At 40.7% G+C, this 21,094-nt stretch overlaps 1 protein-coding gene across 1 annotated transcript in view; it reads left to right on the top strand.

Moving 5' to 3' along the window:
* LOC308126868 (transcription initiation factor TFIID subunit 4) overlaps positions 1–21,094 on the top strand; it is a 108,328-nt gene that overhangs the window by 71,791 nt on the left and 15,443 nt on the right. Inside the window, exon 14 of the mRNA XM_080491558.1 lies at positions 8,420–8,542. Within this exon, the coding sequence (XP_080347684.1) occupies positions 8,420–8,542 (123 nt within the window). The remainder of the gene's footprint in view (positions 1–8,419; positions 8,543–21,094) is intronic.

Below are 21,094 nucleotides of genomic sequence, written 5' to 3'. Positions count from 1 at the left end.
GGAAGTGCGTCAGCACAACGGTCCAAATATTCAGATAAATGTGGCAACTTGTATCGTGTGTTTGTATATGATCCTAGTTCACAATATGTATTTGCAACTGAATTTTACAACTTTCCACACAACCCTGGTGTTGCACATATTGTGTAAATTAATTAATTTAGGATTGTATTATTAAAGAGTCTTTCTATTTTATTCTAATAATGAAGCCACTCATGGCTCCATCCAGTTCTAGCACACAGTCTTGCCTACATTAGCGGGTCGGGGCTCAACTCATCTCTTTGTAGTGCATGTGTGCAGATGGAGAAGTGAGACCTGATTGGTTCCTGCAAATGGCCTCTTTCCCCGCAGCAAACTAACTGCCAGGCACTTCACATGAAGAAAGGCCCCAAGATGCAGCTCACAGATGTTCACGTAATGTTGGCCATGTGGGTGTCAGGTGAATGAGATGCATGGATTACAGACGTACATAAAACACATACATAAAATGTCAACACACGCTCGTGTTAAGTAGAGGGAAACGTACACAAAGGAACGTGCCATTGGTGTCTGAATTTGCAACCGCGATGCCTGGGAAAGGAAACAATTTGGTGGAAATAATAACCGCGGCTGAGGACAAATCATGTCCTTTTCATCTGTAGTTTGATTAGAAACAGACTGAGACGACGTCTGTAGTGTGTTAAAAACGAAAACAATGTGCACACCCGGTCCACTTGTAAATCAGAAGTTGAATGAAGCTCAATTAATGGGGAAATAAAACCTGAGTCAACAGCTTTAATCCAATCTACTATTATTCAGTTGTTTGGAGGAACATCGGCATATCACAGGCTGGCAGTGATAATGTGTACACGTGTTCAATGTGTACAATAAACGGAACCCCAGTCATCATCCACAGAGTACTACTGGGACAGAACTTTGAAAGTTTTGGACACATTGAGGGGAAAAGTGATCAGTCGATTCAAAATCGAGACCCACAGTGATGACCTATGGGAAACCAGCAAACATCTGGTCACAAACTCGCATCAGTGGCCACCGCATTCACGTCAATCCATTTAAACACTTTTTATACTGAATGAATCCTAAGCTTATTGACTTGTTGGCATTCCTTAGGCCCTGTTCACATGGCAACTTTTAAGAGAAAACGGAAAACTTTCGTTGTGTTTTTGGTGTCCGTTCACAACAAAGTGAGTGGTGCTCGGAGCCACCGAAAACACAACTTTTTGAAAATGAATCCCAAGGCGGAACTTTGGAAGCGCTCCGACTCTGTCTATGTAGAAACGGGAAAAATGCAACTTTTCTGAAACGCTGCTACTGCTCCTGCGCACCACGGTTGTACTGAATTGTTCTCCTGCAGATTCACCAGCAGATGAACAACAACGTTTCCTCGGGATTGTCATGACTCCCAGTCCATATTCTCCTGGGACTTGGTAGTTTTAAAGTTGAAAGTCACCGTGATAGGCAAGGCAAGGCAAATTTATTTATAGAGCTCAATTCAAACACAAGGCAATTCACAGTGCTTTAAAAGAAATAAAAGAAATACATTAAAGCAAGCAATGAAGAATCGTAATCTTAATCTCCAGATCTTTAGGTTTTTTACCAGGTTTTTCCCACAACCACTGACCATACGGTCCACTTTGGGACCACTTCAATCCTTAAACTTTACTCTGAGCATTTCCCAAATGGTATTTGGCGTCCCAAATCACCGACAAATAATAATAATAATACGTCCCCTCATCAGACGACACCCACATCACGCTAATAGCAATCCAACATCATCGTCTCTCCATACGAATGTCCCGTGTACTCGCCATTGTTAATGTTTATAGGATATTGTTCTCCGCTGGCGTGTGTGTATGGTTTCATTACAAAAGCAGCCACATTGTCTGAGTATTTTCCTCCCACAATTTTTTGTCATTTCTTTCAAGCCAATTCAAAATAAAGAAGATAAATAAAACGGTGCTGCTTTTAATTACACGAAAAAAAGTTTTAACCCAAAAAATCTCCTGATCTTAAAACATTTGTCCAGCAAATGCCCTCCAAAATGTGAATTACATTACAATTTTTAAAGAACTACAAAGCGTTTTGATTGTAATTTTACAATAATAATGATCGATTTAAAAACCAAAGAGGAAATCCCTGTTAACAGCTGATTAATAACTGTTTGTAGAGAGTCCCAGTCAGTACAGATCATTATGATTGACATTGATGCTGTTGAAGGCTGCATGGTGGGGTAGTTGTCAACGCTCCTGGGTTGCAGGTGGAATGTCTCTGATTTACTTTCTTTCTTTCTTTTTTTTTACTAGGCATTTTATACTTTATAGCTTTTTGCAGTTCATGTGTTAACAGAATGCTAGTTACTCCAATTTTTTTTTTTCAATACTGCCTTTTATAAATAATTTAGTTTTGGTGTTGATTTAACACAGTGTAGCTGAGCTGGTGTAAAGCTGAAGTCAAATAAAAGTTTAAGCTATGGTAAAGTGCTTATTCTGAACAAGTTGTTGTACATTCCAGAAATTAACAGATGAGTAGCATCTGACACAAACACAATCGTCCTGAGTGTAATTTTGTGCATTTTTTTTTCTCACTTTTGAGTGATATGCCCCTCATAATCCAACAACTCAAAAACATCTCTGTCACTTTTTCATTTTGACTGCTTAGGGTGGAAGGATATTGACTTTTTAAATGTCATGATAAACTTTGATTATATTTTTGGTAAAAAAGAAAAAGAAAATCCAAGTAACTAACTTATACTGAGACACAATAGAGTCACTGTAATTAATGCTTGTTTTTTTTTTTTTTTGTGCAAGATGATTTACTGTATGTCTCAACATTATGCCGCGTAGACATCTTAATCTTTCCAAGTTATAAACTGCCATGAGCTCAAGATCAATTTTATTTTTAATAATTTGTACTAAAATTAAACTGGTCTCCTCATAAAAAAAACACAATTGTCAACTTTTGGCAGTTGAACAGTTTCGGTCCAATAATTTACATAAATTTAAATAGTCTACTGTCTACTTTGCATTTTTATATTCAGATTGCTTAAATAAACCTCTTTTCTATTTAACTGTCATGTAAATTTTACACATTTTTAGTTATATTAGTTGGTTTGTTGTTTAGTTTTTTGAGGATATTATAGATCTGTGGTGTCTAATCCTAATCTTGCATGTTGGAGCATAAAACACACTGCAATAAGGTAACGTCTCACACACGCAATGCAGAGACCCTCCTGGACTAGGATTGAACACAACTAATAAACTAGATAGTTGTTTATTTTTTGTCTTGCTCCCCATATTGTGATTGTTATGTATTACCACAAACACATTTCTTATGTTGGAAAACTTACTGCAATATAACTGAATGTTATTCACATTTTTATTGTATCCTCTAGCACGGCTTGGAGGCCATCTTTCCAAAACTTAGAGCCATGATAATATATTTGATTGTCGCTCGAGCCACCCACCCTTGTTTAAAATGTGTGCACTCTGTCGAGGGTCTCAGGCAAAATATAAGCATCCATCAAATGTAGCATATGCTATGTCTATGTGCTCAAAAGCCCCCCTGCTGTGTCCTATTGAAAATTAGCTTGGGGGGGGGGGGGGGGGGGGTTATTCGGACACAGACCAACTCTAAAATCGGGGTCTGCCATTTAAAACGTGGTCTTTGCAGGGCAAACAATCCTTTAGCTTCCTTCACAGCCCCGTAGCTGCTTGTGACGTCAAGCAGAGCGTGTTCTGCTCTACCAAGGACATCTGTCTGTAAGCGTCTGGAGGGCCGCTAGCAGCCCCTCAGGCCGCGAGCCAGGGAGGGAGGAAGTGGGGGAGAGAGAAAAGCCTTTGTTAAAAACAGCAGAGATAGAGAGCGGCAGGTTGGCCATCATGGCTCCTGCAGCCTCCCCTCCTCTTCACTCCAAACTTATCAGAGCGCTCCAAGGGTTTTGCTGCGTTTTGGACATTTTTGCATCATAAGGCAACATACTGCTCTTTCTTCTGTGCTGAGAAAAAGCCCCGCTATTTCTTATTAGAGTCTTGACAGACACTTTTGCAGATCTATTAAGGGTACAGGGCTTGGAGTTTAAATAAATCAAGATGTGGGGAAACAGGTGCCTAAAAAAATACAAAAAACAAAAGAACACGGGAGTACAGCCAAAATGACCTGATTACTTTTTCAGAGTGTTTTCCCATTTTGTCTTCCAAATTCCGGGTGGAATAATGAAAACAGTGGTTGAACTACAACATGCACAGGTAGCAGCTTCCTCTCCCTACAAGCGGGCCCATCTGCGTTGGGATGTGAAACAAATGTAAAGATGTCAAGTCCTCATTTGGAGAAATGGTTCTTGTTTAGAATTCATCCGTGAACATGCGGGTGATACATTTTCATTTGCACAAACAAAGGAGCAAACGTAGTGATGAAGGAATTGTTAATGTTTGGCTTTCATTATTGCTTAGCTCCACCTTTTCACCACCAGCTCTCCTGATTCAGCGCTGTGTTAAACCCGCAGCTGATGAATATTAACATCGGGCTGCCCTCAAACAAGAGGTCTCAGTCTTATTTAAATATAGTTTCACTGGAAATTGTTTGGACATGACACAAGTACTCTGATGAATACATGTACTGTAATTTGATAGCCGAGGCATGAATCTTTCAAGCATGTCAGGCATATTTAAACAAGATTCACAGCTAGAAAACAGCCTGTTTTGGAAGTGAATGCTGGGCGTATTTCACCATCCATTAACAGCTTTTTACTGTCACAAAACACTGGTTCATGTCATCCTAACTACACTGAACTCAACATCTGGAAAAGAGCTCTGTGCTTTCTCTCAGCTCATTGATCATAGCGGTGTCACCTCACATTGTACTGTATGCACGCTGCGCCAAAACCTGTTTCTGATAAACCCACAGATTGATTTTTGTGAGCTATCTTTAAAAAGTTCTACATCTCCTGACCTTTGCTAATAATTTCAGTTTACAAGACCTGCTTTTCTTCTCTCAAAGGGCACACAGGCAGACTGGAAGCTCTGGTATTTAAGTGGCTTTGGAACAACACATATTTATGCGGTACCATTGATCGGACCTGGCAAATGTATTCGTCCTGCCAGCTGGTTATTCTCGGAGTCTGAAACGGAGTTCAGTGGTGACCTTTGCAGTTTTTGGCAATGATTGTACACACCACTTAAAGCTGCCGACAGAGTGCTCCAGAAGCTGCAGAGGACCTGCTGCATGGGGTGTCAAAGTTGAGCTTTTATTTAGGTTGCCACAATATCCAGAAATGCCCCCCAAAAAACATGCCCTGGTTAGCTTTTGACCTTAAAAATAAATAAATAAATAAATAATACCAGTATCACTGTGTTCGGTCACATTTGCCTTTTGTATAAAACAAAACACGCCTAACTATGTCTTAGGTCTGGTGTTAATTCAATAACTTTAAGGTATTTTAACACCTGTGTGAGCCTAGCTGAGGCCCTTTAATGTAAATGAATGAAATAATAGTAGAAACAAACCTTGTTATGGAAGGCAGACCTATCAGAGTGTGGTTTGACTCTGGACTTGTATCAGCTGGCAGTCATCAACGGAAGGTATACTGGGCGTATTGGCACCAGATTGAAATCAGAAATCAGTCTGCCAGTGTCATGGCGGCCACTTTACTGACGGGAAACGCAGACTGGAGGGTTGCAGATGGTAAAATGAAGTCTTCATTTATCATACAGTCATAAATCTGAAAATGCAGGCAGTTGCTGTGGGCGCTGGGAGCCCATGCCTGGTGCCAACTGCCAGCCAGAGATGCCGGCATCCTGGTGCCATCAGTGAGATAGCGGACATCTCTCTCTCTCTCTCTCTCTCTCTCTCTCTCTCTCTCTCTCTCTCTCTCTCTCTCTCTGTCTCTCGCTCTCTCTCGCTCTCTCTCTCCACTGCTCACTTCACAGTGAGATTCTTTAAGGTCAGGCCTGGAGAGATTTGTGTGTTGTTTGCAGCAAAGCTTAATAAGGTTAGCATTGATAACATGTCCATGTGGACAGCGGTTATAATTTCCCTCGTTTGCCACATCCAGCCACAATCCCCCGTAAACGACTCCAATGAAGCCTCTGTTGAGATTTCCATTCCGTTAATAGGTTGACTCAACACTAATATTGTATTGGTATTGCTATAAGTTATCATTACCACTGCTTTTAATTTTTTAATTTTTTTGCATTTTTAACCTTCATAAATTGTTAAAACACAAGTAGTTGTAATGTATGTGTTCAGCTGGATGATACCACAGCTATTATTTCCCCGACTTTGTGTCGTCAGCGTGTTTTGAATCTTTCAACAGTTCCTCCGTGCTAAATGTGAAGTGGCAACACCCTAAAGGGCATGCCTTGCCGACGGGGTTTTAGGGAGGAAAAAAAAAATCAGAGGCAACTGCATGCACATTTTAGATCAGACTTTGTACACCAAAGCAACCTTTTACAGAGCGCCATCTGAAAGTAACATGAAATTTTCCCCTGATCAGACAACATACATGCCCCACACAAACACCGGCGCCCAGCGAGCACATGCTGAGAGATAACATAAAAGAACATGAAAGACATCAAGGCGCACATTGATTGTCCCTGTTCGCTTCAACCCAGGCCTCTCTCCCCCCAGCAGGCAGACACGCAGGCAAGCTGGTGGGTAGGCATTCCCTGTGCTGTGGCCAAGATTGATAGACACGTGTGTTTGTGTGCGCGTGTGTGTGCGTGCACTGTGTTTGCATGTTGAAGGGAGTGCTGACACCCTCTGCGCCATGGCCCCAGGCCCTCACACCTCCACCCAATAGAAAGGGCAGCTCCCAGCAACGCTGGATTCCCCCTTCAGCCCTGCGGCTAGACATGACATTACCTCAGGCGGTGCCTTCCACCCCCACTTATACATCACAAACAGCAAAAATCACAACAGGACCATGTGACTTAACACACACACACACACACACACACACACACACACACACACACACACACACACACACACACACACACACACACACACACACACACACACACACACACACACACACACACACACACACACACACACACACACACACATCTTTGAAAAGAGCTCTGTTAATGGCTGACAGCAGTCTTCCATTTTGTTCTGCTCCGGAGAGATTTGTGCTTCGTAGATGGACAGGAGAGACACGGAGGAGCAAATCTTCTTCTGTGTCCTCTTTTGTATATTTATTGCTTCTTTCGTTATCACAATGTGTGTGTGACAATTTTTACAAATGCTAACTATATTGTTCAGTCTTACAATATTACAGAGAGAGTATGTAAGATTTCAGTTTGGTTCCTTCAACATTAGATTGTGAAAAGTCCACAGATGCTGTCTGTGTGTATTTATTCTGGCATTTAATATTTAGTAGTATTTGAATTGTATATTTGCATTTTGGTGACAGGTTTATATTGAGATATAGCATGTATATTGTACTTATGGACTCAGATACATTTGATACTGTGGATTTATGTGGGGAAAATAAGAAAATTCTTCAGCATGACCATCTCATGTCAAAGAGGCAGCCATAATGGTTTTGCAGGTTTACTTCTGTTGTAACTTTTAAGGTACAAACTCACTGCCAAGTTTGGGAGAAAAAGGTTTTGTAAAGGGAGCAAATAAAAGAAAGACCTGACATCAACAGCTTCATTTACTGTAGGGGTAGAAGTCCATAAAAAAAACAAATACCAATAATATAAATCTAAAAAACTACAAGCATTTATTACACACACAGTCTCACCAGGGAGTAGTGCAGTTGTTTTGTTATTCATTTTGTGGTTGTCGTGAAGCCCAAAAACATTTTTATCTGCAATAAACTCAAATATCTGAACATTTATTGTAAATTTAATTTGCAAGTTTCACAAAGGGCCTCATTGAAAAGGCTGGAAGACTCATTTAGAGCACCTCCAAAACTGTGATGCTGTCAACAAAGTTGCTCTGTTGGTAATAAATCTTAAATCTTGCTGCTCTTAACCCAATCAAGCATCTGTGGGGTGGAGTGAACAAATAAGTCAAATTCATGGAGGCCCCACCTCTCAGTTTACTGAAAATTAAAGTTCTGTTGCTTGCATCTTGATGCCAGACACCTCAGCTCAGCTTCAAAGTGCTTGATTTGTCAGGGCCCTGTCAGACCTACACAGCACACGGCAGTTGATCATATTGTTATGGCTGATCAATGTATACAACCAGTGTGTTATTGGTTAAAAAATTGACAGACCAAACTGTGAGCACAGAGTTCTTTGTTGATTTAACCTCTAAATTAGGCTCCCAAAAGGCAGCAGATGGATTAATTTAACTTAAAAAAATGATTACTTTTTCATAAATCCTCCCACCAGTGTCTCCCATAAGGTCCTGTGGGAAACACTGCAAGGTGTGAGCCTATTTTCCAATCTTTGTGTTTCGTCTCCGCCAGATGCAACAACAGGAGCTGGCCCAGATGAGGCAGCGAGATGCCAACCTTACAGCACTAGCCGCCATCGGACCCCGAAAAAAGCGTAAAGTGGATTCGCCAGGGGCCACGCCAACAGGGACTGAGGTAAGAACCAGACTGGCTTTGTATTTACTGTCACAATTTTTGTTCATAACCAGCTGCCAGTGCTGGCTATTCACCAGATTCACCAGTCATGTTGATGGGGGGAAAAAAAGAGAGGAACCTTTTAATTTCATCTCATATTGTTTGCTTTCCCCTTACTTTTTATTTGCTTGAGATACATTCCCTTTGTTTAGATTTTGTGTAGGCAGCTTTCAGTTTTAATTTTCATGGTCTTGTCACTGAGTCACCGAATATCTGTTTACGATATACATGAGTAAATCTGACTGCATGTTGGAGAAGTGGTTAGAATACTCACTTTGTAGGCCCTCAGATCGAATCCAGGTTGAACCAGGAGGCCTTTCTGTGTAGTTTGCATGTTCTCTGAATGTGTGGGCGTCATCTAGATACTCTGACTCCCTCCTACATGTATTTGAGGTTAATTTGTGACTACAAATGGCTGTACATCATGTGAGTGTGAGTGTATGTGATCGTCTGTCTCTGTGTTTGCCGTCTGATGGACTGGTGATCTGTTCAGGCTGTACAGGCTTGCTTTCACTCATAGTCAGCTTGGATCAGCTCCAGCTCCTCACAACCTTGAATTAGACAAAGAGGTAAAGAAGATAGATGGATTGTTGCAGAGGAATTCAGTGGCCTCGACACTCAGTTAATACTAAATGGATCAAACCACTAATTGATGATTCCTCAATGTGCTCATGTTTTCGCCAAACTTTATTGTCCAGTTTTGGAGAGTGTATGGATTGTTACCATCAGTGTCTTGTTCTTACCTTGTAATTTGGTTCAAGGTTTAATGTGCTTATTTAATTTGTGATTATTTCAGTTATTTTCATCGTTCTGTCTTCTAACCAGTCTCCTTTTATCCCATAACGTCAGAAAGACCTGACGGGTGTTTTCACATCCTTCTCCATAAACACTACATGTGATTTTGTATGACAGTACCTGTAGATATGCAATTATGATAAATTTACCTTTATCCAACATTTCCCAGATAATATTTTGGTCATTGTCATGTTGCATGAAGAAAAGAAAATGTAGTACTTTGGTTTAAAAGCCACAATAAATGAGGAGATTGAAATAGCCGGTGATAAAAGCATAGATTTAGAGACGGTTCTAAAGGAACCAAAAGAGCAGAATCAGATGATGTTAGTATAGCGACAGATATTGTCATAAGGTCCAGAGTGACTCTAAAGTTTTGATGCTTATTTTGAACCACAGCAGCTTGTCTTGATTATGTCTATGTGTCTAAATGCTCATTTAAATTTTTCTACAGTCAAGGAATTGAACCAGTGTACCTAATGTTTTGCTATATTGTAAACTAGGGATGTTCCGATCCGATCGGTAGATATCGGATCGGGGCCGATATTAGTGATTTGTGAGTGATCGGGGATTGGCAAATCCAGCCGATCACAAAAAAATAAACGCGGTCCGCAACGTCACCTAATAACCACAACAATCACGGACTACAAGCTCCGGTCGAGTTGCAGAAGCTAGAAGCAGGCGGAGCGGGGCCATAGACCTATAAAACTAGAGTGTGTATATATATATACACACTCTAGTGTGTATATATATATACATATATATATATGTGTATATATATATATAGTGAGTTATGTGTTTATGTGTTTATGTGCAGAAGTATTCTTCTTAACTTCTATGTGGTCTGTCTTCTTCTGCTTTTTTATTGTGTTTTTTATTGTGTTTGGTGAGTCACAGCGCCCCTAAAGGCCTGGCATGTGTACTACATGCCCTGAAGCCTCGTGTTGAGCCATGTTCATAGTGAGGTGTGGACGGTTTTTTGGGAGAAGGCCAGGGAGAAAAAAGATCGTTTTTTCGTTGTGTGGCTGTACCCTCAGTTTACAACAACAACTAAAGAGAAAGAGAAGAATTTTGATTCAATAAGTGAGTTTTACAATAATTTCTAGCTAAACAAAGCTTCTGCCAATAGTGCTTTTAGCTTCAGACATCTTAGTTGCTCCAAAAATAGACTATTGAGTATATTTGCAATAGCAATGTGAGTATCGGAACGGGAAAGTATCGGTATCGGCCGATACTCAATTCTGAAAAACCGGATCGGTATCGGGGGCAAAAAAGTGTGATCGGGACATCCCTATTGTAAACCCAGCTTTTGTCAGTAGTTCAAATTCCTCGCTGTATCAAAGAGCTGTTTTTCCCTGATAATTGTGCCAACTTGAACTCTTGTTGCCTTATCAGCCTAAAAATAACTCCATTCATTGATGTCTTTCAGTGTTTAAAAGCACTTCCTCTTACATGATTCTGTTACAAACATGCTTTGTTCCTCAGTGCAGCCAGTTTGGCCAAATTAGCTTCCAAAGTATTAACTTTTTTTTCTATCATACAAACATTTTCATGACAAACTATCAAATTCTATATGCCTCAAACTGTAATGCGATAGATCAAGTGGAAACAGGTAGAAGAATAGGTTGTCAGATTGTTGTACAAATGACTATTTATTATGCATTACTATTACCTGATAAATGTAGAGAATGCAATGACTCCGTACAAAATATGACTGACTGCAAAGCTCCTTATTATTAGATGACGTTACATTTATTAAAAGTTGCCTTTATGGAATAAAACATCCCCATTATTTTCTTTTACTCTCCATCAACACAGATAAAAGTGCAATAATTGTTTTGTTTTGTTTTTTGGGGATTGACTGTCTTTCAGTTGCATATTTGTTTAATTCAGTCTGTGCCAATAGATCATTAGCATTCCAGTAGCATACAAGAACATTTGAGTAAAGCGGCATGCTACAAACGCGACGTCACATATCAAGATTAGAAATGATTAAAAGAAAAGGTTTTGATAAAATAGGCAAAGAGATGAAACCATGATAAGAAGCCACTGTGGGTGGTGTGTGACATTCACATTAGATGATCGAAAGGTCCACCAGATACTACAAGATGCCTCATTTTTGGGGCATCACACAAACTAGGAGTTGTCAGAAACACTGAGTGGCGATTGATAGCATCAGTCCGTTTTAGTCTGACATAAATATGATGACAAAGCCGACACATAACTCTGATTTAAGAGACGGTGGAGCACATGAATGGGGTGGTAACGATCTGTTCTCTTAGTCAAATTATAATTTTTTTTTTTTAAATGAATGAGGTTGTTCCAATCTGAAATCACATGATAGTCACGAGTTTTTGGGGCCTTTTTTAGACCCTCATTACACAAATCTTGGAAACAAATTGGCTTCATCATCCCACAAAGCAGCTACGAAGCATGTTTTATCTAGTTTTAGTTTAAATTCTAGTTTGAATTGTGAACATACCTGCACTCATCTCTGTGTAAAGTTCGTCTTGACTCAGCAGACAGCAGTTGTGTTATTGACCCATTGTAGGAAGGTTTTAATGCTGCTGTGGTTCTTGTTATGTGAAGCTAACTTGCACACTTAGATGGTTTATGTGTTTAAGTGTGTTCTATACTGGTCAGACTCAAAGGTTTTGTCAAGTTATTATACATACCTACATCGTGTAACAACTGCAGGATATATATGTACATTTTCAAAGCAGAAGTGTTGTGTATACGTATACATGTGGCCCGCCAGCAGAAAGTACATCATTTATTTATAATTACCTCCAACACAAAGACAGGAAGGGATAGTTTGCTGTGTGAACTCTTCTTGACTTTAGACAGTGAAGTTTCCACACAGCCACAGTTTACTTGTTCGATTTTTTTTCTTTTATAAGATTATGCAATTGTTTGTAGACAATATCTACTTTTACCACTGTCCTACAATATATTAAGTATGCAAAGTATCATAGATATGACTTTCTAGCAACATTGAGAAAGTGTTTGAAAATGAAATGACTCTATAGTTAATATGATGTGTTTGCTTATAATTACAACTTTTCTGTTGATGGGAACACACTGACTGTTTACAATGCTGCGAGAGGTAAACATTTCACTCACAGAACAGCAGATAATGAGATTGATAGGGACAGATAGAATGAATACGACATGTTTGAGAGGTAGTAATACATTTGCAATGGCACCTGAGCAGAAAAAAGCTTCGAAAGACACTGCAAGTCTATTTCAAACAATAAAAAGCATACATAGACTTAGAAACATGTTACATTTATTTTACGTTTAGGTGTTCTCATTGGAGCGGAGCAAAAACTTTCCCAGATAAAGACGGGCAAGCCACACACCAGTGTTTGTTTACAGAGATGCAAAGTGGAACTGTAGAGCTTTTCCAGGGAACTATATGAACTATAAATAAACCATGAATATGAATACAAATTAAATTTAATAATTTTCACCATGTATTTGGTGACTGTCATTAATCACTTTAGAAGAAATAGCCAGAAATTGAGAAGTTACCAAATACAGTACATTATTATTATAACAGATCAGTGGGCTTCTCAACCCCTTTTGACAATGTGTTATACTTCACTAGTTCACTAGTAGATTATTTGCCTTTAAGATCACAAAAACAAGCACAAACACGTCAGCAGCGCTTATTTTATTGGCATTTTTATTAACAGAATAGTGCCCAATGTATCTGTTATTTTTTTTTAAATCAGATATTGCTTTGATGCCTAAACTGTTAAGCATTCAGTTCTGCAACATGTCTAAAGGCTCAACTCTCCACAATCTGTGTCTGCAAGGGCAACTAACAAAGAAACCTTTACAGCTGGAAGTTCCATAAGCAACAACTGCAGTATCACATTTCTCTTGCATAGGGTTATACATGAAGTCATGCACAGTTGCTGTACCAAGTCACATTTTCCTTTAGGCAGCAGGGGCAACATTTAAATTCCACATATTCATCTGTAAATATGATGAATCTAAAATAAGGCTGAATTTTGAATGTCAATTGGTCATTTTAATAACCTGCTTATCGAGTTGCATCTTCACATACTTCGCTAAGCAGCAGTATGCTGCAGAGGAGCATAGTAATGCACCCGGTAAAAAAGCATAAATAACAAAATAAAAGCATTACTTCTGGTCCTTGAGTACAGTGCCAACCTCTTTCAGAATGTTTTACCCTGATGGGTATTAGCCTGCGACCTTCTGCTACATAAAAAAAAAAAGCTGCTTTCTCAAACTGCTTTCCCAAATGCAGTTACACAACATAAATATGAATATACATTATGGTGGGTTTGTTTTCTGATTTCTGTGTCCCCCCACCCCCCCTTTTTTAACATCCTGTATATGTTTAATTAGAAGCATAATGAAGTGAAGTCACCGTGCGCCCCTCCTCTGGAGTGATTGCAGAGGGGGCGGAGGAGGAATCTTAACTTATTTTCACTTCGTTTTCACCTCCTCACATTTCTTCATTTCACATGGGCTGGAAGCGCCCGCGGCGTTCTCTTTCCCTTCTCCAGAGCAAAGTGAATGTGACTTTTCTAAGGGGGTCACAGGATGCCTGGAGGCCTGTGGGTGTTACTGGACTGTTGCCTGCTCTTAGCTTCACTGAGGGGCTTGTCATAGATTTCATCTCCACAGAAATGAGCCGGGGGGCCCTGGCCAGGAGCACAAGCAGCCAGCGTTATGAAGGGCCCACGCTGATTATTTCCCTCTGACATCGCATCCTGAGCTTTCCGCATTAATCCCAGACAAAGGCAGCCCTTCAGTGCTGTGCCAGAGCTCAAATTAGGAGCTAGATAATGGCCTTGTTGAGATCCTGTGCTGCTCACTGAGAGGCAGAGCTCCTGTTGAAATCCTCTTCTTCGATATTCCTTCGCTCTTTCTTGTTCGTTTCGTTGCTCAAGCTGCCTTTCTGCCTTGTTCAAACTGTGACGGAATTCAGGTGACACAATTTCGCTCCATCCCCCCCTGCTCACCTCTCCAACCCCCGACCTCTTATTCACTCACCTTTAATTTGATGGCGGCTTGGCCGGACTTGGGCCTGAGCCTGGATGTGGATCGCTACAGGCTGTGAAACTGATAGCCAGTCAAGACTGGAGTGTCTGTCTCCAGCCTGATCTAGTCTGCAGGAGGGAACAAAGGGGGTCTTACAGGGCTCCTCGGGGTGGATTAGTTCCAAGGAGCCAATGGCAGGAGCTGCTAGCTGGCTCACTGTAAGGGGGCCTGCTGTGGCCCCAGCAGTTGGTTACAGCACAGACAGGGGCCACACACCAGTACACACACTACATCCTACCCTGTACCTTGAAATCCTGATCCTGCCTTAGCAACCCAGCAATCAACACACACCAGGTTTTTGAGTTCAGCATGAAAGTCAAGTGTAAGCTGCCTTGCACTGAGTGGAGAGAGAAGTTCAGTGACAGAGGGCTACGTCTCAGAAATGTGACCAAGTGTCAGATGAGCGTTTGCCCTCAAGATTTTTGCCGGAAGATATAAACATCAATCAAATACTAGATCATTTGAATCAAGCATAGTTATCGAGAATAAAGCATTAAAAAAACTATCTGAAATGTCATGGTTAGTTTTGTCATCCCAGTAAAGCATTGTATGAGTTACACAATATGTTTATAGGTTAACCTCAAAGTATCAACATGACTGCTTTATCATATTGAGTTTTGTAGCATTCAAGAAATTACTGTCCAGAAAAAGGTTGTTTTTTGGTTAATAGTCACCAAGGACATCTGCTTTTGTAATGTTCATAGTTTTAACCTGTTTCTTCTTTGCTTGCTGTACTAAAAAACTGACTGTAAACGAGAGTGACTCACTGCACCATCTTGTGCCACAAAGTGGTACTACAAGCCTGGCTAGAGTGCGTTAGCTGCCTTACAGAAGTTGTTTGGTACCATAGTACTAGACATCTTTGACACAAGATCATGAATTTAGTTAGATGACCTACCAATAGAAAGAAGATAAAGGTAATGTTAGTCCATCAGCAAACTGCATCAGCCCGAACAACAGCATCACCTCTTCTTTATCTCTTGATTCATCTTTACCACTTTAATCACCCCGTCCTTTTATCATGATTTTAAACAGTTAAAGTGGAGACATAATGGTTTTCAAGTAGAAACAACAGTGTTATATGGGCAGAATAATGCAAAATTGTTATGATGGCTTAATGTCGCCAAGCGACTGTAATCTGATTTAGCAACAAGTTAGCAACCATCTTAAATAAGCGATTAAAAGCTTCAATATAAGTACTGGAGAATATTTACTAATATGTAATATCTTGTTGAATGAAATTTTAATCATCGACCTTATTTCAGGCATCGGACCAAAACAATTTTTTGGGGAAAAATCAATTGACTTCAGGTCAAAGGACCCAGAAGTGCTGAAAAAAATTGCGTTTCAGGACTCATTTCTGCAGCATTCAGTTTTGTGATCATAAAGCTGCTCGGCAATTGGCAAAGAAACAAAAATGAACATTATATGGAGTGGTTACAGCGTAGACATACGTAGACTGTTGAGTCCTCACCATGCCAACATTTGCATATTGTATGTAGAGGAGATGAAGGTGGATTTCAGTTTTGTGAAAAGGGGATGGGAGACAGACTGTCAAATAGACCTTTATTCATAATGATTATTCCATCACACCCTCCATAATATGTGCTTTCACACATTTAACATGATTTTACTGTTTCATTTCCGCCCATTGATTTCTGTGCGTTTTGAGCCTCTCATTTGGCGGATATCGTCTCACATTGCATTTCTGTGAGCTTCCAGGAGACAAATAGAGCTTCTCCTGGATATCTAAGGTTAACATTACAAGGCTCTGCGATGTGAAAATGTGCCTTAACGCACAATGTCCCACAGTGTTAAACACGCTCAGAGCTTTGAAACATCCTTGACACATTTACGAGCTCACAGTTATCATCCAGGCACTTAGGCCATTTATCACATCAAAGGATGAGCTTTTGTTTGTTGACGTAAAAAGCGACAATAGCAGCTATATTGCCCCAGTTTGTACAGCCACACTGGCTCTTTCCTATCTGTCTCGACCAGGCGCAATGCGAGGGACAAAAGGTAGGCGAGCGATTTAATAGTGAGCACAGTCTATTTTTTCCATTTGAATTCATTTCACCTTCTTTCTTTGAGGCTGTAGATCAGAAAGAAGGAGTGAGGCAATAGAGTGAGAGGCATGGGGAGAGAGGGGGGAAAAGCACAAGGAAAACTGATGCCCTTTCCTCCAGCTAAATTAACAGGAATCACGTGGAAAACAATCTGAGTCTCCAATGAAGGAGGGAGAGGAGGGGGGGACCATTAAAATTAGCCCCAAGCTATGGACTGCACCCAATATCACTAAAGCTGCACTCACTACAGATGTGGAGGCTGGCTTACAGGCAAACTATGCTCTGTTCTATAGCTACAATTAAAATCAACCTCGCTGCCAAAAAATAGGAGGGGGAAAGAGGGGGTAGAAAGGCAGACATGGAACATCAAAGACAGATTGAAATGTGTAGTCAGTAATAAGAGTGGTCTCCAAGCCCCGAGGTTCTCCACGGTCCCCTTGTTAATGAGAAATTTTGACCTCTGGTTTGTAAGTTAAACTTGTAATCTCGGTTAATGAAGTAAATCAATCCCAACTCGGGAGTGTTCAGTGTCTCTCCCCTTGCCTTCTCCCCGCCAACCTCCCCTCTGTCCTTCTCTCTCGTGCTTTTTCCCATTCCTCCTCCTCCTCCTCCTTCTCCTCCTCCTCCTCCTCCTGCGTCCCTCCCAATGTGCCGCCTGGGAGTAAAATGGCCAGGTCTTCAACCAGACAAACAGGAAACTCAGAGAGTAAGAGGGTTCCGGAGCTGGAGGGGCGGCGTGAGGACTCGGAGGACTTCGACCAACCAGGCTGTTTGGTTAAGAAGGAGACGGGCCAACTGAACACAGCATAGAGGCAAAAGCGTGAAGGGAAACACTCGCTCCTCCTTCTCCTGGTCGCTCCCTCTCCGCCCCGTCTGCCCAGAGTCTGCTGGGGTTAGAACTTGGTTAAAAAGTCATGCCTGCTTTGCCGGTGTGGAACTCGTGGCAATATTGCCAAAATATACTGTAATGACTAGAGATACCTCCTGTTTTGTACGACCACATCCCTCCTTCTGCGATCGTCCTTCAGACCTCACACAATGTAGAAGACAGCTAACACAACTATTTTCTTCTTACCTCCCTTAAACATGCACAGCTCTTTTCGTTCAACCCGTAGCGTGCATTGACATTAACCCTTGATTAGCTGTTGCATTCATTTATTTATTTCACCAGGAAAGTAGTTCAGGGTGGAATCTGAAGTAGAACGCTATGACTTTAGCATGACTTACATCAGGATGTAATGAAGCATAAGGATTCTTGTGTGGGTTCCCTCTCGCTACGCACTACATAAATATGATTAAAGAGGGCACTGAGAGGCTGCTATTGGTTTCATAATGTCAAGAAGATTGTAATGTTAGTTTGACTTTACGTCTCAAGGCAATTCTGCATTTCCAGTGAGGACACAAAGGAGAGAGTTGAGGCTTCAGAATGGTTACAGGGGTTCCTTGGCCAGATGCCATATGTTCTTAGAGCTTTAACACAGTGCTCTTTGCCAACTTTCCCTTCCCCTACACAATGCAGAGCGCTGTGGTACCCACCAGGAGTTTTTGCACTGTGGGTTAAAACATTTAAAGTGCAGCTATAGAATTAGCATGAAACGATAAATACATTTGTTTTGGTTGGGTTTTTTTTGCTTCAATTATAACATATTCAGTTTTTTTCCATTTCAATTTAGCTCAGCAGTAAATAGTAAAATGCCTCCCGCAAACCACTTGTGTTAGTCACAGACTTCAGCTAGCGATGGCATTTACTTTAAAATGTAATGTAAGATAGCACATAGAGTCGCACACGATGTTAATGTGTAATAATGCCACTTTTTTTATAAACATCTCATAAGTCTTGAATTTACACGATAGCATATTGTGTGTGGATCAGATTATAGACCAGAATCAATCAAGTAAAAGTAGTTCCAATAAATCATGTATGAACCAGACACATTCAATATGGCGTCAGCAGGAATTAAATCAGAATTAAATCACTAAATATAAAGTAAATAAATATCAACATGAATGATGGGGCTGATATGATCATCATATTGACTTTCACAGCTTTAACCAATAAGTACTCTTGTATGTTAAAGTTGTGTCATATGATAAAATAATTAGCTGACCTCTACTTTTTGTCCAAAATCCCTTTATTCACAGATTGACCCAATCTGACCTCGTCTTCATAATGCCTGTGATTAATAATGTTACAGATGCTGAGATTTTTCATGGAATGAGTGAAAACATTGATCTTCAGGGTACGTCATCACTGAAGTAATCCAGATAGCCTGGATGTCTGCAACAGATTTTATTGCAGTCTTGCAATCTGGAGTTGAAACAAAAATAAAAATCAAGAATTTATTCAAGCTTAAGGATCATTCCTTTAGTGACCATGAACTCTCTGCCGCTGACTAGTAGCTTTTGAGAATTTGTTAAGACATAGGACATTTTATGTTATTTTCACGGGAGAGATAGTAATAGGAAGAAGACAAGTGAATGTAGTACCTGGAATGGTCGGTACAATGTTTTACCGGGAAACCCTGGATTCTTTAAATGGTGTATTACATGGACACCGACCAGCAGCCTAATGCGTACACACACCTTTTTATGGTTGATGATTCCTGTTGACTCCTTCAACAACTTCACACCTGGCAACGTATAGGATGTAAAGGATCTGCCACATTTGTATTGATGCCACCACAAATATTTGTAGAGTTAATTCTCAGATCAGATCAGTTGATCAGGCAGGTTGGTTCGATTGCGCTTGTAGGAGTGAATATGATCTCTGTATAACGTGTGTTTGGTTGTGTCTTTCGTCCTGAGCCGTCAGTTGTGCGTGTGTCATGGATTAATGTTTTTCCTCTCTTTACAAAAGGTTCTCCATGCTTTTCATGGCCTTTGTAAACTGTTTATGCAGGTAGTTAAATGGGAAATGGGTTATCTTGTTTGTAAAATTAGCTTCTGGGAGCAGGTTTGACATCATTTGTGAAACTGTCATATAATTTAAAGGTTTGACGGAAAAAAAATACTCTCTCACTACGAGATTGTCACTCCGCGCTGTCTTTGTCTCTTTAAAGATCCATCCTGAAAATAATCACAGATGATCACAGTTGTGCTTGTGCTGCTGAGGAGCTGCTTCAATAAATTGTGGCCCGCATATTTTGTCTGTGTGCAACCAGCCGAGTCACACGAATACAATGATCCAGCTGGCTAAAGCCATTCATCAGATGATTGCAACCTTCCTTGTGAATATACATTCAACAGATTGCTTTGGAATAAGTGGATGCAGAGCCATTGTGATGCTCCTTTTTCTACATGTACACAAATATGCACTTGTGTTAACACTTTAATCTCCTTATTTAGATAAGAACTTCCTATGTATCCATATTTATGGCAAAGTAGTGATCCCCCTCATTCCTGCCTTTAAAACTTTGCCCTGAAATAATGGTTAAATATACAGTTTTGACAACAAAGTTGAGCCCCAGGCACTTTAAAGATACCCATCTTAAAGAAATTAATTACCTCCCTTGTTAATCTTGATATAATTAAATTTCTGAAGAATGAAATTTACTGCACCCCCCCTCCTATCCGCCTCGCTGCTATGGAGGCGGACCGACAATGGCTGGCTCTCTAGCTAGCCTGCTGGCCAGGGACGTGGGGACAGCCTAACGTCGTGGGCCCCATGCTGTGCTATACCGCACTGTGCAAACCCACTCTGCTCATCCTACGCCTTCACCACTCACAGGGATAGGGGGAGAAAACGCCTCAGACGCGGCTCCTCCATCCTGCGACTGCTTGAGTTGCCTTCATCCTGGAGGAGACGGAAGCTCTGGCCTCCAGTCACTCGCTCTCAACATGTAATAATTTTGTCGAACAACTCGAGAATATCAGAATGTGGGAGCTGCTAATGAAGTTGTCAACACGGAGCCTCTGAAATGTACATGGTGGAGCCCCGGAGAGACCGGAGAGCTCTTTTTTTTGTTGAGGCTCATGTCAGAAACTCCTGTTCCTCTGTGTGACTTTCCGTCTTTATTTATAGGACTTCTTGTAAAACTGTTAGATTCAACCCCAGTTGTTTTGCGCAGTTATGTTACAAGGTAGCCGCTCATTGTTATATTGTCGCTGTGTGTTTGAGTTCATTTTTCCTTTGACTTTACGTTTCTTGTCAGCTGTCAAGGTTTGATCCTGGTGAAAGACAGAAGAAAAGCGCTGGAAGAGATTTTCCAGGAGAAGCTGAGGGTGGAGAGGAGGGGGCAGCAGGAAGGTGGAGTGGTGGTGTTATGTATGGAGTAGGCAAAATACTGCAGCTAGATGGCAGAAATTCCAGCACAGAGAGGAGTTTGACTTTTTCAGAGTCTGATTCAGGACTTTTTGCTGAGGAGGTGTGCATCATGGATCTCCTCTTTGCTGTTTCTAACTTCATGCTGAATAATTGAACATCACGTTTCGATTCACTGCATATTAGCAAATCTCCAGCGGTACGCATTTTCAATATCAAATATTTTTTGTCTAACCTGCAGACACACATTCACCGGAGTTGTACATGTAATCTATAATGTATATATGACAATTCTATTAGAAATTAACCTCG

Source organism: Lipophrys pholis (assembly GCF_963383615.2).
Source record: "Lipophrys pholis genome assembly, chromosome: 2".
Classification (NCBI taxonomy): domain Eukaryota; kingdom Metazoa; phylum Chordata; class Actinopteri; order Blenniiformes; family Blenniidae; genus Lipophrys; species Lipophrys pholis.
Note: the sequence above shows the minus strand (reverse complement) of the source record. Positions and strands in the feature narration are given on the sequence as shown.